The sequence below is a fragment of the Oryzias latipes genome, chromosome 6 (assembly GCF_002234675.1).
Source record: "Oryzias latipes chromosome 6, ASM223467v1".
Lineage (NCBI taxonomy): Eukaryota > Metazoa > Chordata > Actinopteri > Beloniformes > Adrianichthyidae > Oryzias > Oryzias latipes.
The window spans coordinates 21470004-21495537 of record NC_019864.2 but is presented as its reverse complement, the minus strand read 5'-3'; the positions used below and the strand labels follow the sequence as shown (position 1 = coordinate 21495537).

Below are 25534 nucleotides of genomic sequence, written 5' to 3'. Positions count from 1 at the left end.
TTTTTTAAATGTACAGAAAAAACTGAGCGATACAGCAGCTGAAAGAAATAACTTTATTATGTACACACTTGAAGAACATCTGTGGAAGAATTTTGGGAACAAGAGTTTGCAGTCCCGTCTTTGAACTTAAACTTCAGGTTTATCAATCTCCGGCGTTGAACCTTTCACTCACGCAGACATTGTTTCTGTCCCAGTCCTGCTCACTCATTGTAGCGCGACAGTTTGAGTCGAGGGATGATGTTCATGGACTGCAGCTCCTGGAAGAGAAGCTTGCAGGCGTACGGGATTTTCAGGGAGGACACGTGACAAGATGACTTACAGTAATGACACCTGGAAGACAGAAGAGACGAACCAGCAGATCACTGATGAGCCTTTTACATGGTCATCTTCTGATTTAAAAAAAAAAACCCAAACAAACAAGTTTTTGGTTATTCTACTTAAGCTCTGATGTTTATTATCCAGCAATTTATATCCAGATATCCCAAGAAAATCAGCACAAAGTTCTAAAATACAAACAATTCTGGAGCAAACTATCACAAAACAAGACTTCTGCATCTCTTTTAAAGACTTCTTAAATTTGGCACCAATCAGAAAGTAGCAGTTCAAAAACAATCAACTGGTTTGACTTTATAAAAATGTCTTGATTGGCAGACGTCTGGATCTAACAAAAATCTAACTTCAATTTGCACCTTTTTGTGAGGATGTCGAGTTGTGTAAAATTCACTCTAAAGCATTTATGTTCTTCCATTTGATTTCATTTGAAAAAAATAATCTTGCTGTTGGATGAAAAATTGTCAGATTAAAAACGTTAAAAACTTCCCCCCTTGGATCCATTTTTAGCTGAGGTCAACTCACCACCCAGAGTATCCCAGGAGGCCACACTGTCCACAAACGTCCACCTCAAAGGCGTCACTGGAGATCATGAGGCGCTCCAGCAGTAACATGCTCGCTCCGTAGCCGATCAAACAATCACGCTCCATCTCCCCCAGACGCAGACCTCCGTCTCTGGAGCGTCCCTCTGTAGGCTGCCTGTTGCCACAAAAAAAAACATATGATCTCTTGGTGCTGAGACAAACGGTACCAGCTTGGATCAGATTCTTCTGGCTGATAGTACCTGGTGAGAACCGCTCTGGGACCCCGAGCTCTGGCGTGCATCTTATCCAGAACCATGTGCTTCAGTTTCTGGTAATAGACTGGCCCAAAGTAGATGTAAGCCTCCAGGGGTTCTCTGGAAATTCACAAAAGTCACCTTTTTTCTTGGCCTTTTGGGAGCTCAAACCTTTGTGACCCATCTGTTTATGCATTTTTTCCCCATTTCTGAGGACATTCAGACAGATTTTTGCGCAGAACAGGTTTAGTTTAAGCATCAAAGTGTCTGTTTTTTTAATTATATGTAAGATCCAAGTTTTGATTAACAGAAGAGGATGTAAAAACGTTTGACATTACATAAAGGTGCATACAAAGACACTATGTTAAGGTTACAACACTTTTGTGCACAAAACATGTTTGTGAAAATTTAAGTTTTACATTTTTTCATTAGTCATAAATTCTACAGATGTGTGATTTTTTTCAAAATTCATAAGTGATCCTTGTAATTTAAAACGGGCGAAAAAAGACGCCTGCATTAAAAAAAAAACAAACAAACATGAAACTAAAGTCTCAATTTTACCCAGTGATTCCTGATGTCACATAGTCCTTGCCCTGGTAGTTGTACCCATAACGGATAAGATCCTCGCACACATCCTTCACTTTGCTGCCCCCGAAAGCCGTACCATAGTGGAAGCGTCCGTCCAGAACTCCGGCTTTCCCGGCCAGCAGTTCAATCAGCTTCCCCACCTAGTTAAACCCAGAAAGACAACCCGGCCGGGATCATAACAAATCCTTTTGTGATTTACATCCTCACTAAGCACCAAATGCTGATGTTATGAGTTTCAATTACACATGTTCCCCCTTCAGGGTGGGAAAAGCACTCCAAGGATGACTGATTTCAACAATTCCACCGGGGCTGCACCCACAAGACCCCTGACCTCGTCACATAAAAGGAAACACCTACTCTCATATCACTCTCAGGCTACAGAAGCATCCTTTCGAGCCAAACATTTCTGAGTCCCGTCCATGGCAACCGCAGCCGGCAAACACTGACAGCTTCAGCCATAAAGATCCATCAGGTTTTTATGTTGGGAGAGAAAACAAGCAGCCAGAAGAGACGCCAAGTCTCATCTCAGCGTCATCCTTCTGTTCAAAAGTGCTGCACACGTCTGATTAACTTCCACATGCTGCTGCAGACACGGGCTGCGCTGGCAAACGTGTCCGCATCAACAAGTATCTGTTTGTGAATGCTCAAAGCCGTCATGTGCGCTGAAGATAACTGAGACAGGAGCGGATGGCGAGGGTTTAGTCTCAGAAGAGCCAACTCAAACTTCTGGGGAGCGACGATCAACGTAGTAACGGAGGTGTGATAGGAGCAAAACACAGGCAAAAATGAAAACGGAACTAAGATCAGCTGTCAAAATATAGTTGAGCATTTCATCTGCTTCACTGAATAATCACCAAAATGAAGAAAAGTAAAACAGGCACCCTAGAAATAAGACAAAACTTCTTAAAATTTGAAAAATGTGCTTTGAATTTGATATATATAAGCAAAAACAAAAATCTGCCAAAAATCTAACAAACAATTTCTATTTTAAGAAAAGAAATTCTAGACTATTTTACTTGAAACAAGTCTTTTTACTTTCCAAAGATTCTGTTTTTGCAGCGCTGTTAAAAATATTCTACAAAAGGAACATTTTGATAACAATAAACAGGGCAAAACCACGTGCAGTTGTGGGGTTGGTACCGTCATTCTGGAGGGATACCCGTGAGGGTTCATGATGATATCTGGACAGACGCCCGAGTCACAGAACGGCATGTCCTCCTGCGGCACGATGAGCCCACAAACACCTACAGCAAACACACAAAGTCTGGTCAGTGTTTTAAACCTACAAAAGAAAGAAACTACAAAAAGTAATGCTTGCAGAAATCAACTAAATTTAGACGACACAGTAAACTTTTCTATGATGACGCTAAAGTTTGGACAAACTACAAGAGAAATCTTTAGTTCATGTATTTTGTCATTTCACATTTTGGTGAGGTTACAAACTTAGAAAAGAAAGGATTTTTCAAAAAAAAAGTAGAGAAATTACAATTTATTATACAATGAGATGCACTTTCCGTTCAAACGTTGGTGCCTAAATCAGTTTGGGAAAGGCGGACAGCAGAGAAACAGTTTTGTCGTGGATTGTAAGAGGATCTCTGAAGTCCTCTGGCAGAGGACGGCATTTCCACGCTCATGTGGACAGTCTCTCTTTTGACTGGCATGATGAGGGGGACAAGCTGCCTGCTAGTCAGCAGTTTAAGTGCGAGTGCAAATGTTTGCTGAGGGGCTGAAGCACTCTTCCCCGGCCAGGGTAAACTGATTGTAGACTCATTTGCAAATGAAAAAAAAAAAAAGAATATGGAGCAAAGAGAGGCGAGCAGGAAGTAGCGGAAGGTGCTTAGCTTAACAGGGAGACCGGGATTATGCCCCCATGACGTGCAGTTCATTGGGTGGAAGTGAGGGATCAACCGGAGATGAAGAAATTGAACTGGTGCACGTGGGGAAAATTTGCCATTAGGCCAGCGCTCGGCTACAGCTAAGGCCTTACAGGATGCTGCAGCAGGATGCTGAGTGGGAACAAGTGCGGCCATTTAGTGGAAAGTCATCCAACAGCAGGAAGAAGGTGAAAAGAAAAGAGAAAAAGGCGAGTAAGGCAGCGCCAGGAGAAACTCAGAGAAAGAAAGGGCAGAGAGAAAAAAAAAAGGCCCAACATCAGGGAAAAAGGAGAGAGAAAAAAGGAAGAGGAAAGCGGTGAAGAAAGTAAGAGCTGGCTCCAAAAGCAGACATGCTCGGCGTTGTTTGTTTTGTGTAAAAGTGAATGATAAAAGAGGCATGAAATCAGGAGAGAAAGGCAAGACAACAGCAAGGGTCCAGAGCCCTCCATCACAGCTCATACAGCTCCATACTGACGGCTTTGCACAATGAGACCCAAATACTGACAACCCTTACACCCCCCCATTACCACCTCCGCAGCTGAGTGTGTGTGTGTGTGTGACTGGTTAATAATTGACTTATTCTGCTCCGCTGGTTCAGAGAAGTCACGTGAAGCTGGGAGATCCATCACCACAGCCACATTTATTTGTAATGAAATTATTGTTCAGGTTCATTAAAACCCTTTGAAGTATAAAAATGGAAATAAAGTTAGGATATAACAAAAAACTTTACATTTTCCAACTTCTTTTCCTGTTTTTAGAGTAAATTTTGGTGTAAAGGCCAGCTGTTGCACATCTGGGTGCGTGTGTCGGGTTCTCCTTCAGCTAACCCCACAGCGACCCTCATCTTCGTCATCATCTGAGACGGAAGACATTGTCTCACCCCGAGTTGACCGCCCAGCGCCCACCGCCTTAATGAAGAGAGTAACTTATGCATGGCGCCAGTTAGCTTTTTGATTAAAACATCATAGAAGACCTCTTTAGGGGAGGTGCTGCAAAACAATGGAGGTTGTAAACACTTTTTCCCCCAGTAGCAGCAGAATACTGCAGGGGTGTAATAAATTTGCATAGTCTGGGACGGGACAAAGAGCCAATTAATTGAAAGGAGCTCTTGAGAGATGCGGACGGGGGGCAGTGACAGGAACAGATGGAACAAATGGTTTTCCTCTGCTGATACAGTCAATTCCTGTCTTCCAGGAGCTGGCCTGAGAGTTGGTGACATCAACGCGAGGCTTTTGTATTTTCCTGGCAGTTCTGACATGTCAACGCCGTCAGGTTTGCACCTTTCTGCCCGTGTCGACTGCTGAACTTGTCTCCAATCTCCGGCCTCCTGGTCTGCCTCAGCAGGATCTTGATGAGGAAGGCATCTTCAGCATTGGAGGAGATCATGACCTTCTCGATGTACGAGTCTGTGGAACCTTTATAGCTGCAAACAGAGAGCATCATTGAAGATTCAGATGTTTACAGCTGAACAGAAGGATTATTGGTGGTGTGGGGAGGGAGTTGGGGGCAGAAACTCACCTGATGGGAACTTCTTTGTACTGGGGCTGGCCTGGCTGGGCACTGCCCTCCAGTGGCGTCTGAGTGACAGTTGGCATTGATTTATTCACCAAAATTTGTTTGTTCTCCACTTTTTCACCTGAAGCAATCCCAGCACACCAAACCAAGTTAGCAAAAGCTTTGCAAAGACACACACACACAAAAATAAATAAAAAAGAAGAGTACCTCATCTATAGATACAATTCAAAACGTCCGGGCCGGCACTTTCGCATAAAAACAAATACGTATTTCCAAAAAACTATAACAACTGAGAAACAAATGACTTGAAATGAGTCAATAAGTGATCGCTTCCAGAATGAGAACCTTCACCTCTGAGAAAGTCTCTTGGTACTAAAGTAAGCTTTTCTTTATTTCCCAGTATCCCTTTGTCTACACTCTCTCCCGCTAGCTTACAGGCCCTCACAACCCCAACCTAAGATTAGCGGTGCAATAAAAATGAGGAGAGAGAATGGAGCTATCCAGCCATGCAGTCAGATATCAGCTCAGACGAGGAAAACAAAGAGGTAGATGGATATAGTGGACACATTAGAATGGAGCGGAGCAGGGAGCTTGTGGCTGTTTGTTCAGACGACATTTTTTCGTTTTCTCCTGATCCACAACAATTTGAATGAAGAAATACCCAGAAATGCAATTTTAAGCTTAATTTTCTTCATGTATCTCCTTTAAATAAATGCCACAAGAACAAAAAAACACCAAGAACACAGTTTTCATCAGATTGGCCCTTTAAGCCCAAAAAAGGGATCATCTTTACCACTGATGATCATCCAAAAGTTCATCCATTATCTGTCTATCCATGATGTCTAATGTCTAATGAATGCAAAAACTGCAGGACTCAAACTCTAAATATTACTCAGAAGAATTCCCAGAAGAAACTTGAGTCTCTCTAGCTGTCACAAAACTGCATCAGAACTTCAAGCTGGTAGAACAAAGCTGAAGACTTCTGGTGATGAAGAACATTTCATACAAATCATCAAAAATAAAGGTGGAAAGGTCATGATTAGGTCTCTCTTCCACCTGGAGCCGCAGAGTCGGAGTGCACAGTCCCAACAGTTTTTAACATTCAATTGCTCGTCTCTCTTTCAATTGATTTCACTGTGGTTCAATCAGTGATTGTTGTAAAATGCTTTATAAATAAAGCTTGATTAATTGATCGATTTGAAAGGCATGATTCCAATAGATCTTGGGTTTAAAAAAGCTGGGAAAAACGGAATCACTCAAAGCGAAATCTTTAAATGAACAATCAAAATAGTTGCCGCCGTAGATTTTGATGCAAAACTTGTGCCTCCTCCCGCTCAGCTGGTACTCACCAGGACAGCAAATGCCATCAGCATCCAGGATGTTGTGTCTCCAAAGGGGTTTGCGTGTAGCAGCATCCAGCATGGGCCCCATGACTTTGTCAAAAGTCTGGTTTGTGTACCGTCTCAGTGTGCACTTGGTATTTTTGTAAACAAGGCATCGACCAAATCCTGTCAGGAAACAGTCAAAGATTAGACCTCAGATCGACTGGCGTCGTTAAACATGCCCTTTCTGACTAAAGTCAAGAGTTTTCAAAACAAAAAAAGTGGTAGAAAAATGAAGCTCCCACCTCTGTCAAGCGAGGCTTTGTTGAGGACTAGAGCGTCTTCAATGTCGTAGCCGCTGTAGCTCATCACTGCCACAGTGGCATTCTGACCCGCAGGCAGCTTTTCAAAGTCAATCAACTCGATGGTTTTGGTTTTGACCATGGGCCTCTGAGGGTACGCCAACAGGTACATCAGGGTGTCTATGCGGTTCCTCTGGTTGTAGCCGATGGTTCCTGGAAACACAAAATATAAGACCTTCCAAAATCTTCTGTGATAAAATGTATCATTTTGTTTTTATTACATTTTCTATAATATTTGATTGATTCAATCTTTAAAGTAAATTGTAGAGGTGCTGAACTGGGCCCATTTAGCTCACAGAGGAGCCAGTTATGGCATAAAGCCCGGCCTCCCCGGCAGCTTTGACATTTGTCAGATGCTATTACTTAACAATCAGCCAACAAGCAGAGAGTCTGTGATAATAGGCTCAGGCCACACAACCAGATTTGCACATGTATGGAGCTGTCTATACAAAACAGACAACACAGAGGATATTGGGCCAAATATAGTTCCAGTCAGTGTTTTTGTAAGGATGGGAGGAGGGGAGGAAGGGTCGGACGGACGTGTAGCACGGGGGGGGGGCTCGATTCCTACGAATGCGAGCAGGTCCGTTTGGGGAAGTTTTGGTTACCAAGGAGCCGCGGGTGCACACTCTGTGGTCTTTTGCAGCTGAGCACACTGACCCCCCGAGCACTGCCAGAGCAGACACAATGAATTGCTAATGACACTCTGGGTGACTGGCAGGGAAAGGGCCTCCACACACACAGCACAATGAGAACCTACGCAAACGCCCCATGTTTGATGTCCGTGCGCATACACACCTCAACCCACACACACACACACACACACACACATTAGACAAACACTCAATCACACATACAAATGTATTCTGACATGAAGGAGGAGAGCTTTGGGGGGGACAAACCAGCATGCTGTATTTCTAATTACTTTTCACTTGTTCAAACTCAAATCTGAACTTAAAAACATTTCTGATGTAACAATAAAATAAAGAAACGGCTTTGCTAAGCCTTACCCATGGCCTGCTTGCCCATAGCACACTGGTACGTGTTCCTGGGCGACTGGTTGTGGTGGGGGTAGGGAATGAGGCCTGCACACACTCCAAGCAGCGTGAACGGCTCGATCTCCAAGTGTGTCGTTTCTCTGCCGAAGGAAAGGTGTAATGATTGACTCAAACCACCAGGGCGCTTTCTTGAAAGCTCGCTGTGACTCACTTGTTGATCATGTGTTCATAGAGGGCGATCTGACAGTCGTTCTCCTCGTTGACGTCTAGATACTCCACCAGGCCTTCGTGCAGGAAGTCCTCAAAGTTTCTAAGAGGAAACATTCAAATCTGCTGTTTCAAGGATTTTTTACAACAGATCACATGCTGGTGCTTTACATTAATTCATGACAAAGATGTATTTTTTTACTAGTCACACATTAGACTGGGACACAGGCTAAAGGTCAAATACATCAACAGTGTTTGAAATAAAAACTTCAAATTATCTACACGAAGTATGATTTAGCTTCAATTTCAAACTAAAGTACACAAGTCACAAAAGTTCATTATATTATATCAGAAAAAACTACTAAAGCCTTCATATAACGTGTTTCTATGCACAAAATCCATTTCCGTTTATTTCATAATATTTGCAATGCACAAACTTTATTTTCTATGAATTTTCTGCCTAATTCAGTTTCTAATAAAGTTAGAAAATTAGAAACACAAAGTGTGCAACTGAGCAATAATACAAAACCAATTCTTTATTATTTAAACAATTTTATTTTTAAAACCTACTTTGCTAAAACATGTTTGGCTGTGATCCTCAAAAAAAAAAAAGGGGGGGGGGGGGGGCCTTTTGTGACAAAAACTCACCTGTAACCCTGAGAAAGATCTTCAATATGTTTGCTCTTCACCATGGGCTGTCCTTTCTTCACGATGATGTACGGCCTGCAGAGTTCAATGAAAAGTCTTAAGAGTTTTGTCCTAAACTAAAAGATCTGTTTTCTATTTGTACTGAACAGTTTTGATGTGGCGAATCCTTTCCCAGACATCCTACCTGCAGAGTCGTCCTCCGTCAGAGGAGATGTACACGCAGCGGTCGGTCAGGTTGGTAGAGATGGACACGAACTCGTTGATGAAACCGGCCCGGCGCATGAGTCTGAAAGTGCTGACCAGTTTGTGATGGTTTCGTATCACGCCGAGGATGTTTCCTGTGGTGTTGGAGCACAGATTTCAACATTTCCTGCAACTTTCTACACCTCATATTTACAACTCAGTTGACAGCTATACATTTTAAACCCTTGATGCTATATGTTGCTAATACACAAAATACCATTAAATCCCAGACTCCACTTAATTTGGCAGTACATTAAACAGCGAAAAATATTTTTTTTTATGATATGAAAATAAATTCAAGCATAAGGGAATTAAGGGGTGGAAGGGGGCGCTGCATCTCTTAAAGTGAATGACAGTTTATTCATTTACTTATTGTTCATGTCGACATAATTATGCATACAACACATTTTAAAATAAAACCAGATACAAACAATAGGAGTCAGACATTCAAAGCTATACTTCTTATACATGTTCATTATACATCAGCACATCAACACAGGCTGAAAATAATAGCAAATTATAATAATTAAAAAGTAACTTTTTTCAAAAATCATATCCCCTTCTCAAATTTATCCAAGCCGCCAGGGTTTACAGTTTCAGTAAACCTTATTGTGTTCCATCTATGAAATGTTTTATCCTAAACAGTTTTTCCAAATTAACTGTATTTGTGAATTGTTTATTTCCAGTGAGGAAACAAATTTGTGACTTATGTCTTTGCTTTCAAGTGTTTGCTAAATTAAGGTAAGTTTGGAGCAGGAATGGTTTGATGCATTTTTGCATCAATAGTTATCAAGGTGTTAAATGTTTTATCAAGCGTTTCACAATTTCAGATCGTAAAATTTAAGATGTAAATTTATATAGCAGCTATTCTAATAAATAATTCCTGAAGCACATTAAATTGCCTAATAGAGGCTTAAAAACCACTTTGGCAGCCATGAGTTATTAAATTGATCAGGAATACTAACCTTTCCTAAGAAGTTTTGGACGGTTTGAGCCGATTGCTCTAGATAACACAGATAACAAGTCTGACTCTTCAAAATAGACATCCTGAAATTATTAGTAATCTAAATGAATGAGACTTAAACTTCTGCTCTAAACTGTGAATCCAAAACTATAAGGAGGCAGGTTGGAGGTAAGGCGGTAGAGACTAAGCTTTGCATGGTCCAGACGTCAAAGCTCAAAGTGACGGCAGGGGTTTCTTCATATCACGTCTGACAGACTCACGGCGGGGGGGTGGAGGGGAGACACTGTGCTCTGCCTGTCAAGCCACACTCGCACTGAAGGGCTTTCACACCTGCTGCTACCAACTAATTAAATAATATGGCAGCTTGTATAATTTGACAGTTATCAGCACAGAGACAAACATATACAGTAATTAAAGACCAAGTTTGGACTAATGAACACCTAATGCTGCTGCGGAGAAATGTAAAAATTGTTAGCTTTAATAAATAAAAAAGAAATAACACCCAGTAAAGCAAATATTTGACAGCACACGGGATGCGTTAGACAGAACTGGCAGGGTCAAAATGAGTGTGCAGCATTTATTTTTTTTTGTTCAACAGGTGCTAATGCTGAGCCGACTCACCGTTGAGGAAGACGAGAAAGACGCTCGGGTAGGAGAGCTCCTCCCCACACAGCAGGTTGACGTCTTCCACCCCGAGGTTCAAGGCCAGCTTGATGATCGGACCGTCCTCCATGTCGGTGGTGATGTGCGTCATCAGAGCCAAGTTCTTCACCAAACCGCAAGCCTACCAAGCCGCAAACACAAACCAGATGAAGCAACAAACGGACCAAAACGAGATTTACTGAAGGAAAAAAAGGAATTTCATTATCCGGCAACTTTTCAAAGTATTGCATAAAAACACCATGTAATGTATTATGTACATCATTGTCACATATTTTCATTCTTTATAAAAAGGATGCTCTTTTTTCTAGTCTTTGAGTTTTCTCCAAAAACACATCTATGGTGCTTTGCAAACCTGTAGTACTAAGAAAATTCACTCCATTCCAACATATTTCATCATTTACTAGACGTCTTCATAAATGTCATGTTTGAGTACACTGATCACAGAAATAGACATTAAGCCATGTTGTTCTTGACTCCTGTCTACAGCACTGATGTCAGTCAAATCTGGCTGTCTTATTTCGGAAAACATCTGTAATTTTTCCTTCAAAAACATTTAGAAATAGATTTTTATTTGGATACGACGACAAACTTTCTTTGTTAAAAAGGAGAGGGGTGGGATAAAGAGGAGAGAAGAGGCTGATGCTAGATGATCTATCTCTGAGAGGAAATCCAGAGGTGCACTTCAGAGGACTTTATTTATTGATCCCTCATCTATCAAATAACAACCCACGTTATAAGAACACCAAAAGAGGAAATGACAAACTGCTCCAAGACATATAGCAGTTAAAAACCCTGCTAGTGACAGCGGCCTCAGCTAAGCTTATAGAAACTCAACCTCATCAACGAAAATGAACATCTTGCTGTGTCATATGTTGACCTAATTAACGTTTATTTTTTATTTTTTATTACTTGGTGGTGTTCCTTCATTTGATTTTGGTTTCCCCCTCACAACATTCATTATGTTTATGTTTAGTATGTTTAGTTCTGGCTACAAGGAATTCTGGTTAGAGCTTGCAAATGGCTAACAGGAGAGCTAGTTGATGCCAAACTTTCACATCAGCAAATCTTTCAGGTGACATAATCGGCCTTTTAAAACGGCAGCAACTAGTCTTACAATTTTGCTATAAACTGTAAAAACCTTATTTTAGTATTCCTTGATGTTTCTTAATGTGGCATCTCTGGTAGAATGAATATCCACCAATATTCAACAACAATGTAGGTCAATTCAAACCAGAAAATTCAGAAATATAATTTCAAACTTTAAAACTTTGGAGGCTAAAAACATATCTTTAATTTTTTTCTCTGCTCTGGCTCTCACCTCTCCTTCAGGCGTGTCAGACGGACACAGCATGCCCCACTGCGACGGCTGCAGAGAGCGCGGTCCGCTCACCTTCCTGGTCTTCTCAAACTGAGAGGAAATCCTGGTCATCATACCGAGAGCAGAAATGTAAGACAGCCTAGACAGAACCTGGGTGACGCCCTGACGGTCCATCTTGAACCTCTTCAGAGACCAGTTTCCCTGAAAACGGGAAACAGGAAGAGGGCAAAAAGGAACATTTTTTCTCATCATTCAGTAACGTGTCTTAAAGTCCCACTCCAATCATCTTTTGATCTATTTTAAATTGTTCTCAATGGTCTTTTAATGAGGATTAGGCCATTTTTAGCTAAAATTAAAAAAAACTGTTGTTTTCTAGAACAGCAGGAGTTCTTAGGAAATTGACCCCTGAGTTGTTGGCGAGTCCGTTGGCACAGAGCAACTCTGCCTCCCCTCCCCATTATGGAGCAGCGAGCTTGTGGCCCGCCCCGTAATTTCTGCGTCACAAATACGATAATTTTTAAACTGCCTTTATTCGTCTGCTCCTGATTCTCAAAAATTTGAAGAAACACTCAGAAATGCAATTTTCACCCATTTTGATAAAAATTGTATTCGTGGTGTTTTTAAAATGTTCTTGTGGCAATTTTCGGATTGAATGAAAGAAAATGAAGCCTAAAAGTGCCTTTGAGTATTTGCTTTTATTCTAATCGTTGGGAATCAGGAGCTGACAAAAACAGGTTGTTTAAAACAGATTGTATTTGTGACGCCAAAAATATGGGGGCCATAAGCTCCCGGTTCTGGGCTCTCAGCAACAGGGAGGGAAAGGGGGCGGGGTTGCTCCATGCCATTGGTCCTGCCTACAACTCAGAGGCAAATTTGGCCCTGTAGAACATTTGGGGATTTTGGCTAAAAACGACATAGAGAGGGGGGCAGAGAGAGGGCAGTCGACATCTGATCAGAAGATTGTAGGTTTGGTTCCCGCCTTGCCGCCTGTATGTAAGTGTCCTTGGGCACGACACTGAACCCCACATCCAGGTGGTTGTAGGCTGGCAGCAGTGATGGACAGAGGAGCCACCATCAGTGTGTGAATGAGTCTGACTGTAAAATCATACTGAAAAGACCATTGGGAATGCTTTCGAAATGGATCAAAAGAGGATCGGAGTGGGACTTTAAGTTGAAATGTTTTCTTCCTTTCCTTAAACCTCTGGTTCCAGATTTGCAAACTCACGGTGGATATGGCGTTGACCATGCCGTTAGTGATCTGATCCTGCCGCATGTGTTTGACCACGTCAAACTGAGCCGCTCTCTGCTTGGGGATGATCTGGTCTGCAATTTTCTTCAGTTCTGAGTTAAACTTCTTGAACAAATCCTCAAACAGCAAAGACAGGAGCTGCCAAACCAAGAGACAGAAACATCTCTTCATATATCCATCACTTGCCAGCTTTCCATATATGATGCCAGCATCTGTCTGTGCGTCCGGCTGCCTCCACGATGTGTCTATTAACTCCTCTGATCAGCGTTCATGTTCAACCAGATTTAATAACCAGGTGCTTACAAATAAACCTGACCTGGCTTCATCCCAGGTCCCTGTCGTCCTTTGCCAGACCTAGAGGAGGGACCCTCTCCCAAAACAACCCCCCCGCCGCCGCCGCTGGGTGCATTAGCATACATCAAAACAAACAGGCAACACTGCTTGAAATTAATAAAGAAATTAAGCTTCTTTAGCGCAGCCAGGCCAATTAGTTGAATGTCAGCGAGCCATAATTGGAGGGTGAAGAGATTGCTGGCGTTGTTGGTGTGTAAGCCTCCTTTTGAAAGGGGACTCTGTTCTCCCCCTCCCCCTCCTCCTCCCATCTCACGCTCCTTATACAGAGCAGGTTGGGGGGGAAATTAAAGGCCTTAAGACAGCAGTAATTACATTATCAGAGCCGAGCCTGCGGATTAGCTCAATCGCCCCAGTCAGGGCAGCGTTTCTATTGTCACGGTGCTGAAAAATCCCCATGCTTCCACAGCCTCTGGATTTTGGTGCCACCGCATATCTCTCTCCTGACAAAGCCAGTCTGAAATAAAGGGGGAGGGGGCACAAAAACCAAACAAAGAAAAACAAAGCTGAAGAAATATAATGAGGGCCTTATTAAAGGAAGGTGGCGGGAACAAAGATGCAGGTGAGAGATCAGAGCCGGAACGCCAACGTTCTCTGCTGCAGCGCTTCCATCCACTGAGGCATGGCAAAGTGTAGGAAACATATTAATAATAATAAGCAAAAAATAAAAAAGGTGGTTTTCCAGAAGAGGAAAGGGCAGCAAACAGCTTTGGGTTTAGAAAACTAGTTGGTCAACTTAGAGCCTTTTATGAAGAACGAGCAAAGAGACCACTGAAGACGGGATGCTTTGTTTTTAAAATAATTTAGGGGAAAAAAAGGAGTCAGGCCCTAAATAGAGTCACACACAACATATGAGCATTAGTGTTTACCTGTCCAGCCAGCTCCAGACGCTTGTTTCCATAGTAATCTCTGTCATCCACCTTGTTCTCACCTTGAGCCAGAATCACTCTCCGAACCATCACGGCCAGATAAATACACTTTGCTCGAAAGTTAAACTCTTTAACCTGAAGCAAAATTCAAACATGGCCATTATCCCTCAGAAATCTCAAGTATGATGTAGTAAACTTTCAGAAAACTTACAGGCACGTGAGTGAGGATAAGCGAGGCCAGCAGCTCCCTGGCCTCCTCCATCTTGGTCTTCTTGGGCCCGCCCCACATCCGCTGCCTGCGTACTTTATTCCCAAGAAACCGCAGAGCCTGAAACACACAAAAGGCATTTATATTATATATAAATATATATATATATATGCACAGAAGTTCTTCTGGCACTAAACAAACCTTTAAACAGACCTTTAATTTACAAAGAAAGATAAACCAAACAAATCAAGCCATCTTTAAGGATTGCCCAAAGTTTTAACTGCAAAAGAATGTTTGTATAAGTAATCCAGGAGGAAAATGTTTAATCTTTCTTATTAGTTTAATGAAACTTTAATGACTGGAGTTAAAAAAAAAAGTTTAAAACAACTTCTAAGTTTTAAACAAATTAAGCTGAGGTAAGACCAGAATCCACACTAAGCTAATCATTTTCACAACTCTGTATGCAGAACACAGGTAAAAATAGTTGGTTTGAATTTTTATTAGCTAAGGATATAAAATTAAAAACCTCAATTTTAAAAAGTTGAATTCTCATGTCGTATTTAAAGACCCACTCTAAAGAAAATTGTGTTATGGGTGTTTTTAACATGATCTTGTGGCATTTTTCTGATATATATATATATATATATATATATATATATATATATATATATATATATATATATATATATATATATATATATATATATATATAAAATAAAGAAAATGGTTAAACTGGTTAAACTGAGCATTTCTGAGTATTCTTTATTGAAATAGTTGTGAATCAGGAGCAGATGAAACAAATGAAAAAGAGTTTTATTTGTGATGTAGAAAATACACTGGATGGGCCACAAGCTGCTTCCCTCCATTCCAATATCTCCACTTGAAGACGAACACAATCCATGTACATCTTCGTTTTTCCTGTCCGAGCTGGCATCAGGATCAAACTGTACGCCTGGATAGCTCCAATATTGATTGTACCGCTAATGTTAGGTTGGGGGGTGTGATGATAAAATAGCAGGAGAGCATAAACAGAGAACTCTCAACAATGGGGAGGGGAGGCGGGGGGTTGCCCCGCACTAATAGTCCCACCCACTACTTAGTTTAATTTCTATAGAACTGCTATAGAACTGCTCTGCAGAAAATATGTCCTAGAATTGACAGTTTTGTGTTTTTGGCTAAAAATACCATAGTCGCCATTAAACTAAAAATAAAAACAATGGGAATGCTTTTTAAATATATCAAAAGATGAATTTAATCTAGAAAAAATATTTTACTTCTACACCAAGATAAAAAAAAAAATTCTCCAATTTCTGATTTAAAAGATTTTTTAAATACAAGTCCTTAATATAAAAAGTGGTAAAATGGTTCATTTGGCCTGAACATCACACAAATGTTAAAATATTAAATTCAAAGGCAAATTTTCTAAACAACAAAAAAATGCTGTAAGCTAGTGTGGATGTAAATGCCAGAAAACATATTTCATAATGAGTATTCTAAAGAAAATGTAGAAACAGGGTTGGAGATGAAAAATCTTTGATCATTTCTTTAAAAGTAGAAAAATTCTCTGGTTTGAATCTGGTTAACCAAAATACCTGATGATTTTCTGCATATAATTACTAAAGAATAGCTCTATTTAATAACTTCAATAAAAGAATTTATTCATTCCTTTCTGAAACAATGATTGTAATTGGATCACCTCTAAAAACTGTGATTGCTTCCATTTAAAACCTACACTTTACTGTACTTTAGGGCAATTGGTATACTGATGGAGGTCATGTTTAACGCCTTGATCTTGACGTTGTAATGAGCTCATGTTAAAATACTATAAAAACTTGTGTTGCGTGTTTTCGCACCCACGCTTGAATCAGCTGAAGCTGAAACTCTCCACACAACCGTGAGAGGTCAGAGGTCAAAAGGGTTGACAGCTTCTTCAGGACCACCCAGTTGGTTCCTGGTGGTGCATAAAATGTTATGCAGAAGCCATAAAAATGTTCATTTAAAGAACTAAAATGATATCAGCCTGCTAAAAAAAAACAAAGAAATTCTGGTTTCTACAGAAGAATCAAGTTTGGCAGATTACTTATAATCTGATAATGTTTTTTTAAAACCTATCTGCCTTTAATTATATAGATTTAGGCCTCATTGTGCACAATACAATGACTCTGTGAATGCCATGAAAAGACATAGCGGAGGCTGGCAGACAGCGGAACATGAGGGCAGCGGCGGCGGGTTGCTAGGACACAAATATGGCCTCATCAATGCATCAGCGGATCCTCAAACAACATAATCTTTATGAAAAACAAATTGGCCGATTGCATTCAGCTGTAGGTGTCAAAGAAAGCACGTGGAGCTCCTGAATAACCACAAGAAGCGTTACTTAACTGTCTGTAGACACAATGCCTTTGCTGTGTGCTCAGAGAGAGCAAAGGAAATACCTTCTGACAACAATCAGCAGTTGCTTGTTTGTGCGTCTGAATAACAACATTCTGGTCTAAAGCTAATGGCCGCACATGAGAGCAGCCTGATAGTGTGAGGGTTTATAGACATCCACACAGGCGTTTTTCTGAGCACAACAAACAAATTATGGAGGAGTTTGAAGGCAGGAAACTGGATAAAGAGTCAAAAACTGAGCTGAAGACATTACAGCTTAAAAGTTTTTATCCTTCATGAGATGTCAGGTGGTGGTTTTAGGTAAGATTGTGTAACATCCAGATTTTTGTTGACAGCATGAAGTCACATGGCAACAACTGGAGACTAATTAAAGAGCTTTGGAGCCGCAAACACGCTTACAGCTGGACAGTATGTTAACCTACACCAGCAATGTTTACATTAGTTCCAAAATCTCAGAATTGTTTTATTTATAACTTTTTTCGACAAATTTCAAAAGGTTCCGTTTCATCCTTTCGTCTGCCTCCTATTTGGTCTTCTTCTTGACCTTCTGCTTGGCAGGTTTTACCTCAGCATCCCTTCATTGACATATTAAATCTCCTACCTCTGATCAATTTTAAAGCATCTCATTCATTCTCTACAAAACCGCCAACATCTGCTGTTCCACTGGATATTATCCATCATTGTGATTCCTAAAGAGAACCTTTACTTGAGCTCTACTCCACTTTTCCTTTCATCCCTGTTTACACTCTTGACGCTCATTCAAACCTGTTGGCGCACAATTAGTTTCTCTAGACCACAACCTCCTGGTAGCACTCTCATGTGTCTTCTGGAATTTAATTCATCACCTTTCCATAGAGGAGCCTCACGTCTGGACTGTCCTCCACCTGTCTCCCTTGTTCCTAAAGACCCACTTTAATATAAATTGTGTTTTTGGTGTTTTTAACATTTTCTTGTAGCCTATTTTTGAGGATGGAGGACATATACAAAGGAACGTAAGCCCAAAACTGCATTTCTGCGTATTTCTTTATTAAAATGGTTGTGAATGAGATGGAAAAATTGGGCTTGCTTGTTTGCTGTTTATGTACTTGGAAGCTACAGGAGAGAGTGTAAACACATGGGCGATAGGAAAGGGGCGGGCTTACTCCGTGCCAACGGTCTCACTCACAACCTAGAGTTTAATTTCTAATGAACTACTGCTGCTCTGCGGAAACTATGTCCTAAAAAAACGACACAGATTTTTTAAATTTGGGCTAAAAACATCATAATTTAAAGACCACTGTGAATGCTTTTACAACAGATCAAAAGATCTGAATCATTGACTGTATGAGAGAACTGGACTGAGTGTGATAATAATAGAAAATGGCTTAGTTCTGTCAACAAAAAGAAGTGAATTCAGTTGTCATTTTTTTTGCAATTTGGATAAAGCCATTTAGAGCCAGACAAGGTTAGTAAGCAGTGATTGGTCGGACAGAGGCAGTCTGAATCAAGATTTTTATTCCAACCATTGTCGCTTTTTAGAGGTCCACAACCCTTCCACTGAAAGCGGGCTCAGGAGAATCTGTCAGTCAAATGTTTAACATGTTCACAGTGAGGGCCAGTGGGCACCATGTGTTTGAGGCATCTGTTTGGCCGGTCTATAACTTGAATAACTTGCGATGAAAAAAAGAATATCATGGGGGGGAAAATAGAATTAACTAGAACATGTAAAAGATCAAGAATGCTTATTCTGACTAACAGAATGTCTGAGTAATAGCTGTTTTTTTCTCTATAGAAGTCTATGGGATTTTGGCTTCTACTTCCTGTTTGGAATGTAAGGGGGAGGGGTTACTCAGTCTGGTTCTCCTATACAGGCAATGGTCTGAATGAAATATAGTGCCCCTTGGTGGAGAGGGGGATTGGACATCACTGTGAGTAATCAGGAGATGTCCTCTCAGTGCCCTACCCGCCAATTTTAACTGCACCCCCTTAGAACACATCTGTCCAAGGTCCCACCCTACCCCATCCCTGGTAGGGGGTACCAGGTACCAGAGGGGCGGTTGTTCTCTATCTGCTGCCATGCGGGTGTTGGGGGGGTTCTGGCTGCCGCGGCTGCTGCGGCGGGGGTCTTGGTGTGGGGATGGCACTCTCCTTCCTTCTTTTTACATTCCATCATTCATTTTAGAAGAACATAAACACTCACTGGAGCACAGGTATTAGCTCACTTAGTTTGCGTGACTGAATTAAATATTTCACACTAGTTGGTTTGAATGCATAAGTATGCGTGTGTGAACATTATCTGTATTGTGTACATGTTGACATGTGAACATTATTTTGGAGCCAACAGGTGTGTTTATAACATTTGAGTGTGTGTGTGGACAGGCCCCGCCCTTATAGACCTGTATTACATGTGAACCTCACCGTAATGATTACAACCATCCAGAAACTTGTTGCTTTATGCTGCTTCATGGTCTCCCCCCGCTTCTATAATCACCCCCCCCCCCCCCCCCATAACATCCCTCTCTCTTCTTCCCTCCTTTCCTTTTTCCGTCTGGTCCAACACAAAAGATTTCAATGATTAAAATGGATAAAGTTTGGTCTCGATTACAAAAGAGGTTATTCAGACATACCTCTGGTTTGTCTAAAACCCCTATTGTTAAAGTAAAATAAATCCAACACAAGAGGCCTTCAGCTCTCATCCGTTTGCCCAGCAGGACAAATTAAAAAAATAAATAAAAATAAAAATAGTGGAGCTCTGATGATGTTAGTGTTGTAGATCCAACGTGAGTCTGAGGTAACCTCAGGTTTGTGAGTCAGATTTTAGCCTCATCTGGTTCGGATCTGATGTACCTGAGTCTGCGTGAAGATCTGGGCTTTCTGACACTCCTCCAGGCTTGGGGCGAAGTTGGCCATGACGTGCTCCTCTGTGCCAATCATCTGCACAATCTCCTGGTCACTCTCTACACCCATACCCTAACCATGCAAACAGACAGCAGAGTGTGAGCAGGGAGACACAGATTGGTAGAATTTGGGTCACTACATAAAAATCTACGCAAATTTACACAGAGCAGAAGAGTGGACACACCCTGAGGAGCATGGAAGTCAAATGTGTTGACAAAGAGGGAGAAGTGAACTGCAGAAACTAAAGCGATCTGACATTTGCTTATGTAAATGTGAAGCTGTGGGAACTGATGGGTCTGCCCCACTGTGGATTCATGCTCGCAACCAAAGAGAAGGAGAGGTGAGAGAAAGTCACAGAAATGAAGCTGCAGATGTTTAACTCTGAGCAAAGAACGATGTGAGAAAGAAATCTGTTATACTACAACTTTTCTTCATTCTAGAGTGAGTCTTTCAATATTATGCATCTTTGTATTGCAAAGGACAAGAATATTCCGATGCTCTTCTGTCGTCCTCTATTTGGGTTATAGCTCCCCCTGCTGTGCATTAGGAGTCCCTAAACCAGGGGGCCTGCAACCTTGATACTAAAAGAGCCATTTGGTCCAGTTTCTTACTGACCAAAACCCCATGAGAGCTGCAGAGTTCCACCTCACCAAATAGAATATACTTTTTCTATTTGTGTGGCCATTTAGCTGGTAATTTATAAAAATGTAGCTTTGAAATATTTACAATAAGCAGCAAAAGAACACCTCGGCTTAAACACCTTAACATAAATGACAAAACTTAACTAACAAACCTATTGTTTTTTAATTTCTTTTTAAGTCAAAAATTCGCAATGGAGGGATAAAGAACCCCATGTGGCTCCGGAGCCTCAGGTGGTAGCCCCCAACCCTGAACAGTTTCTGAAAACTACCTTAAAGATGATGGCGATGGGAGCGTCCTCAGACAGCGTGTTATGCCTCAGGTAGAAGCGTCCTTGCTTCACAATTATATTAGTTCTACTTTTCTTTTCGTGAGTGGAGCTGTGAAATGAAAAAAAAAACAACACATTTTTCAAAGGGCTTGCATAGCATTTGCCTGAAATTATATCAAAACAAGGAAAAAAATTACTTATGTTTTTGCATTCAATAGATGAAAAAATTAAGGTAATTTTAGAGCCAATGTGGTTTGACGCATATTTGCATCAATCAGCATCAAGAGGTTAAGACCAGATCTGTCTGTCTGTCCTGCAGTTAAAACACTAAAACTGCCCTATACACTATTCTGCATTAACATTTAAAAACTGTATGTTCAACAAACCAAAGGGGAGTCAAATAAAGCAAACTGCCAAACCCTAAAGAATAAATGTTTTTTAAATTATTTATACCCAGATTTTATTCATTTAAAACGCACAAAAAAACATTGATCACGTGAAACGTGAAAACATGTATTGTTTGCCAGGCTACAGCAAAGTCAACTCTTTTCCACCATGAATGTTGATGTTCTTCAATCACAGGAAGTGATCATTACATTTAATAACAGAAAATATAAAATAAGGCTAGATCATTTGTCTTCAATATGAAGGAGTTTTGATGACTAAGATTGATTATGTACTCAGCCCAAGTTATTATTTGCCAGTCCTAAACTTTGACAAATGTCAGTTGAAAGGCATTAAAGGCTGCTTAATGTTTCTTTATTTCTCCATAGAACTTGTATTGGTTGCACAAAACTGAGAAAACGTTGAAGTTCAGGCTGTAAACGTCAAAATGTATCCACTTTTTTAAAACCCAAGCTAAAAATTGAGATTCCTTTAAGTCTGGTTGATGCCTAAAGGACGTACCTGGTAACTGAAGCTCCAACTGTCCCCTTCCTGTCTTGGTCCACGATGATCCGATTCTTCGACAGCTGCTCCTGGATCAGGATGACTTTCTCTTGACCTTTAACGATGAAGTAACCTCCTGTGAAAACAGAATAATGAACTGACGGGGTTGTGATGAACTGCTGTTGCTAGGTTATGCGCAGGTTATCAATTTGTAGGGTTTCAGGGGAGGGGGGGGGTGTTTTTGCAGAGAACCTGGGTCCAGAGGACACTCATTTAGTTTAGAAAACTCCATGGGCGTCTTCCCTGTGAGAACACAGTTGGAGCTTCGCAGCATGATCGGCATCCTGGCATAAAAAATAGAATAAGAAAAAGGCTAAAGCAGACTTTTTCATTGCGTGGCAACTTTCATTAAAGTTATGATCAAAAAAAGAAAAAGGAGGACAAATCTCTGCAAAATGAAGCTTTCAGTAGGTTTTTGGGATGACCCTTTAGTTAAAATTAGCAAAATTATACAGTGTATGAAACAAAGAGTTACCGTCCAATAGGCAGAGCATTTCGGATTATCCTCTGGCTGCCACGAGTGTATTCTATGTCCACTGTGATGGGTGCCGAGTAGGTCATGTCCCTGAGGCGACACTAAGGAAACAAAGCAAGAGCTTGAAAGTGTTAATGAGAAATCTATACATTGTTTTGTTTTTTTAATAAAGAAAAAATGATTTAATTCATAAAAATTTCACTTTCTTCAGTTTAAATCCTTTTTTATGTGAACATTGTTTTTCACTACAAAATAAAATTGGTTAGAAAATTGGAATAATGAATCCGCATGAAACAGAATCATAAACTAGTGAATCCAAATTAAAGTACTATGGCAGTACTGTGGGTGACAGTGGCTAAGGCGGTTGAGCAGGTTGTCCAATGATCTAAGAGTCGGCGGTTCAATCCCCGCTCCCCCCAGCCAACTGTCGTTGTGTCCTCCTTGCCTCCAGTGCAGCTCCACTGGTGAGTGAATGTGTATGAATGATCCCGGTGATGGTCAGAGGGGGCTGTAGGCCTCTGTCCGTCTGCCCCAGGGCAGCTGTGGCTACATCAGTAGCTTACCATCACCAAGTATAAATGAATAATGGACAAACTGTAAGCGCTTTGAGCGTCTGGAAAAACGCAGATAAATCCAATCAATTATTATTATAGTGATAATCTGCCATACAGTGAGCTTTTATTATTTTATTTTATAGGTTCTGAATGAATCTAAAATCAAACAAAAAGTATTGTTTTGATTTTTCTTGAGCCATTGAATGTGGCATAAATTATAAACTACTGAAATGTTATGAGCCAAAGATGCTTACATTTTTGTAATATTATCGTTTGTAACAGAGAAGATGTTGTGATTTACTCAAAGCTTTAGGGAAATTAAAGTGGAAGGTAAAATTGGACTTAAATAATCTTTTACTTTATTTCTACAAAGATAGACCACACAATTTTTTAAGCTTCTTCCTTAAATGGGATCATCTTGTATGTCTGGAAAACTGCACAAATATTGAGCCTATTATCTAATTTATTAAAATTCGGCCAACTGTTTCCAGAATTTCCTACTTATGGACCTTCTAATTGCTGCTGATGGCACCATTAATAGCTTCATGTTTATATTTTCAATCATTAATTCAAACCTGTAGTGTTTTAAATTTAAGACATTTTCAAAAACACAGAAGTGATTTTAGTTTCTAATTTAGACATAAAAATGTATTTATTTCCAAATTTCAATGCAGAAGGATATGGAGAGCATGTATTTAAGTCTTTAGGGCTGTTCAAAATTGCAAAATATTTATTTTCAATTGCATTAATCTAAGATAGGTATATTTAAAGAAAAAAATTATACAGAAATCGGCTGCCTTTCTCACCTCATGAGGAGAGACGGGTCTGGTAACGTTGAAGCTTTCTTCCACATCAGGCATGCCGACATAGATATTTAGATATCTGCAGGGGGTAAAAAATGTGTTGGATATTTGCTATCAGGAAGTTCGGTTTGAATTTCTGTCATTGAACCTACTTCAGGTACCACATGGGATCAGCATCACTGGTGATTTTCTCATTTGCTTTCATGATCTTCTTTATCTGAAAAGGAAGACGTTTGAACAGAAGTGCAAGGACAAACACAGCAAATGTGGCAAACGCTGATGCGGGGATAGAGCCTCACCTCCACATTGATGAAATAGTTGAAGGAGTCGATGTGCTGCTTCACCAAACCCTTCACCTGCAGAACACACAGAAGATCGAACGTAGGCAGAGACAAGAAGAAATACTGATGCTAAAGCATTCAAACAGCAGTCAACTATGCATATCAAAATAATGCTGTTTTTAAAAGATGTTAATGTTTTTCTATATGGTCTCAATTAAATTCTAACATTTTGGTCTGGTTTTACTGTTTAAAAACTTGACAAGGTTAAAACATTTCTGACATCACAAAAATATGAGACATTTGTGGGCCAACACCCTAAAACACCCTAAAATCTATGAAAAGCCGAGCTTTATGCAAACATTGGATATGGTTTTTTAAATTGTTTTTTTTTTACTTGAGATTACAAAAAGATTAAAATTTTATGGAGCCGATTCCCACATCTCAGTTTTAAAGACTCAGTCTATAAATATATGTGGTTTGTCATCTTCATAATAACAACAACAACAATAATAATATTTATTAAAGTAATAGGATGTTTTAAAAACAACGCAAAATGTTTGAATCTTAAACTATAAAAAGAGATCGGATCATGGACAGAACCCTTTTTTTTTAGGATTTCTGAAGTGCTTGCATTTGCATGATTATTGAAGTTCTCTGATTAATTTTAATTATTAGGGCTTTATAGTAGCATAAAAATGCTCAAAATGAATCAAAAAGACTTTCACATGTCCTCAGCCACCCAAACATTATTACCTTCAAAAAGGCTGGTAACAGCTTCCATTTATCCTGTCAATAAAGAAAAAGATGACAGAGAGAGACAGAGCAGAAATTATGAAGAACTAGCAATGAATGAATTAGTCATTTCCTATAGGAACATCATTTGAATTCATTAGAAGTTTATTTATGGCTCGTGAAACAGACTCGTAAGAAATAAGAACATCAACAAGAATCACAACTTTTACTTTGTTGATTCCACCATGAAACTAACACACGCGCACCACCTCACCGCATTGACTCGTCTCGAGGGGCCAAATTGTGTGTTGTTTTTACGCAAACTCACAGCCACGGTGTTGACAGGAGCCGCCAACTCCTGGGGAGTCATGTCTCCAAATTCTTCACCGAGGACCTCCATGGTTAACAATAGCTGGTTAACCTTTAACTCATAAATAAAACAGTCTTACACCGACTGCTGCTGGAAAACCAACGTTCCGTGTATCGCAGTAAAGCATCCGTACATTCGAGGAGGAACGAAAGAAAGGTTCCGCGTGTTTGTCTTTTTCTTTCACTCCCGGTGTTTTGCACTTTTGGGTGGGTACTGCTGCCCCCTAGTGTTGTGGAAGGGTCCCTGCCCGGCTCTGTCTGTTAGTTGCAGTAAGTGCAGAAAAAACGTAAAAGACATATTGAACAACAATTCAAATTGAATCACTGTTTTCATCAGATAGACAAAAAAGGAGATGAAATTACTCAGTCTGTTAGTTTGTGACCGTCAGCAAAGCACAGAGGAGCCGCGGAGTTATAGGCTCCTTTCAGCTATTAGGCTGTTTAACAAATCTGCCTGATATGAACTGCTTTTTTTATGAACTGTTATTTTATTGTTATTTATTGTGTGTGTTTTGCTGCCAGACACCTGAGTATCTCCCTTGGGAGATTAATAAAGTTCATTTTATCTATCTATGGGACATCCTGGGACATCCTCCTTCGTTAGTCAAGTTCTAGTTTCACCTCACTGTCAGTTTCTGTATTAAATTTATCAAATGTTCCAAGGGATTCATAAATATCATATTCATGGTATAATGTTCAGACTATTG

At 40.3% G+C, this 25534-nt stretch overlaps 1 protein-coding gene across 2 annotated transcripts; it reads right to left on the bottom strand.

Moving 5' to 3' along the window:
* Positions 1-39: 39 nt before the first annotated feature.
* On the bottom strand, positions 40-24975 carry polr3b (RNA polymerase III subunit B). 2 transcript variants are annotated; one of them, XM_023955926.1, is made up of 28 exons: positions 24733-24975; positions 24480-24512; positions 23745-23801; positions 23598-23662; positions 23449-23524; positions 22089-22189; positions 21806-21897; positions 21572-21689; positions 20666-20774; positions 19705-19827; positions 14491-14607; positions 14280-14414; positions 13036-13197; positions 11811-12011; positions 10451-10613; positions 8807-8960; positions 8623-8697; positions 7979-8077; positions 7780-7907; positions 6713-6922; positions 6435-6593; positions 5089-5206; positions 4851-4993; positions 2837-2940; positions 1670-1836; positions 1115-1228; positions 856-1029; positions 40-330 (listed from the first exon to the last, which is right to left on the bottom strand). In XM_023955926.1, exons 1-28 carry the CDS (start codon positions 24856-24858, stop codon positions 201-203), a joined length of 3453 nt encoding a protein of 1150 aa, XP_023811694.1. In that variant the 5' UTR covers positions 24859-24975; the 3' UTR covers positions 40-200. The 2 variants fall into 2 exon arrangements, with proteins under 2 accessions (XP_023811694.1, XP_023811695.1); XM_023955927.1 differs by having other exon boundaries at positions 201-330; positions 24787-24975.
* Positions 24976-25534: the final 559 nt, after the last annotated feature.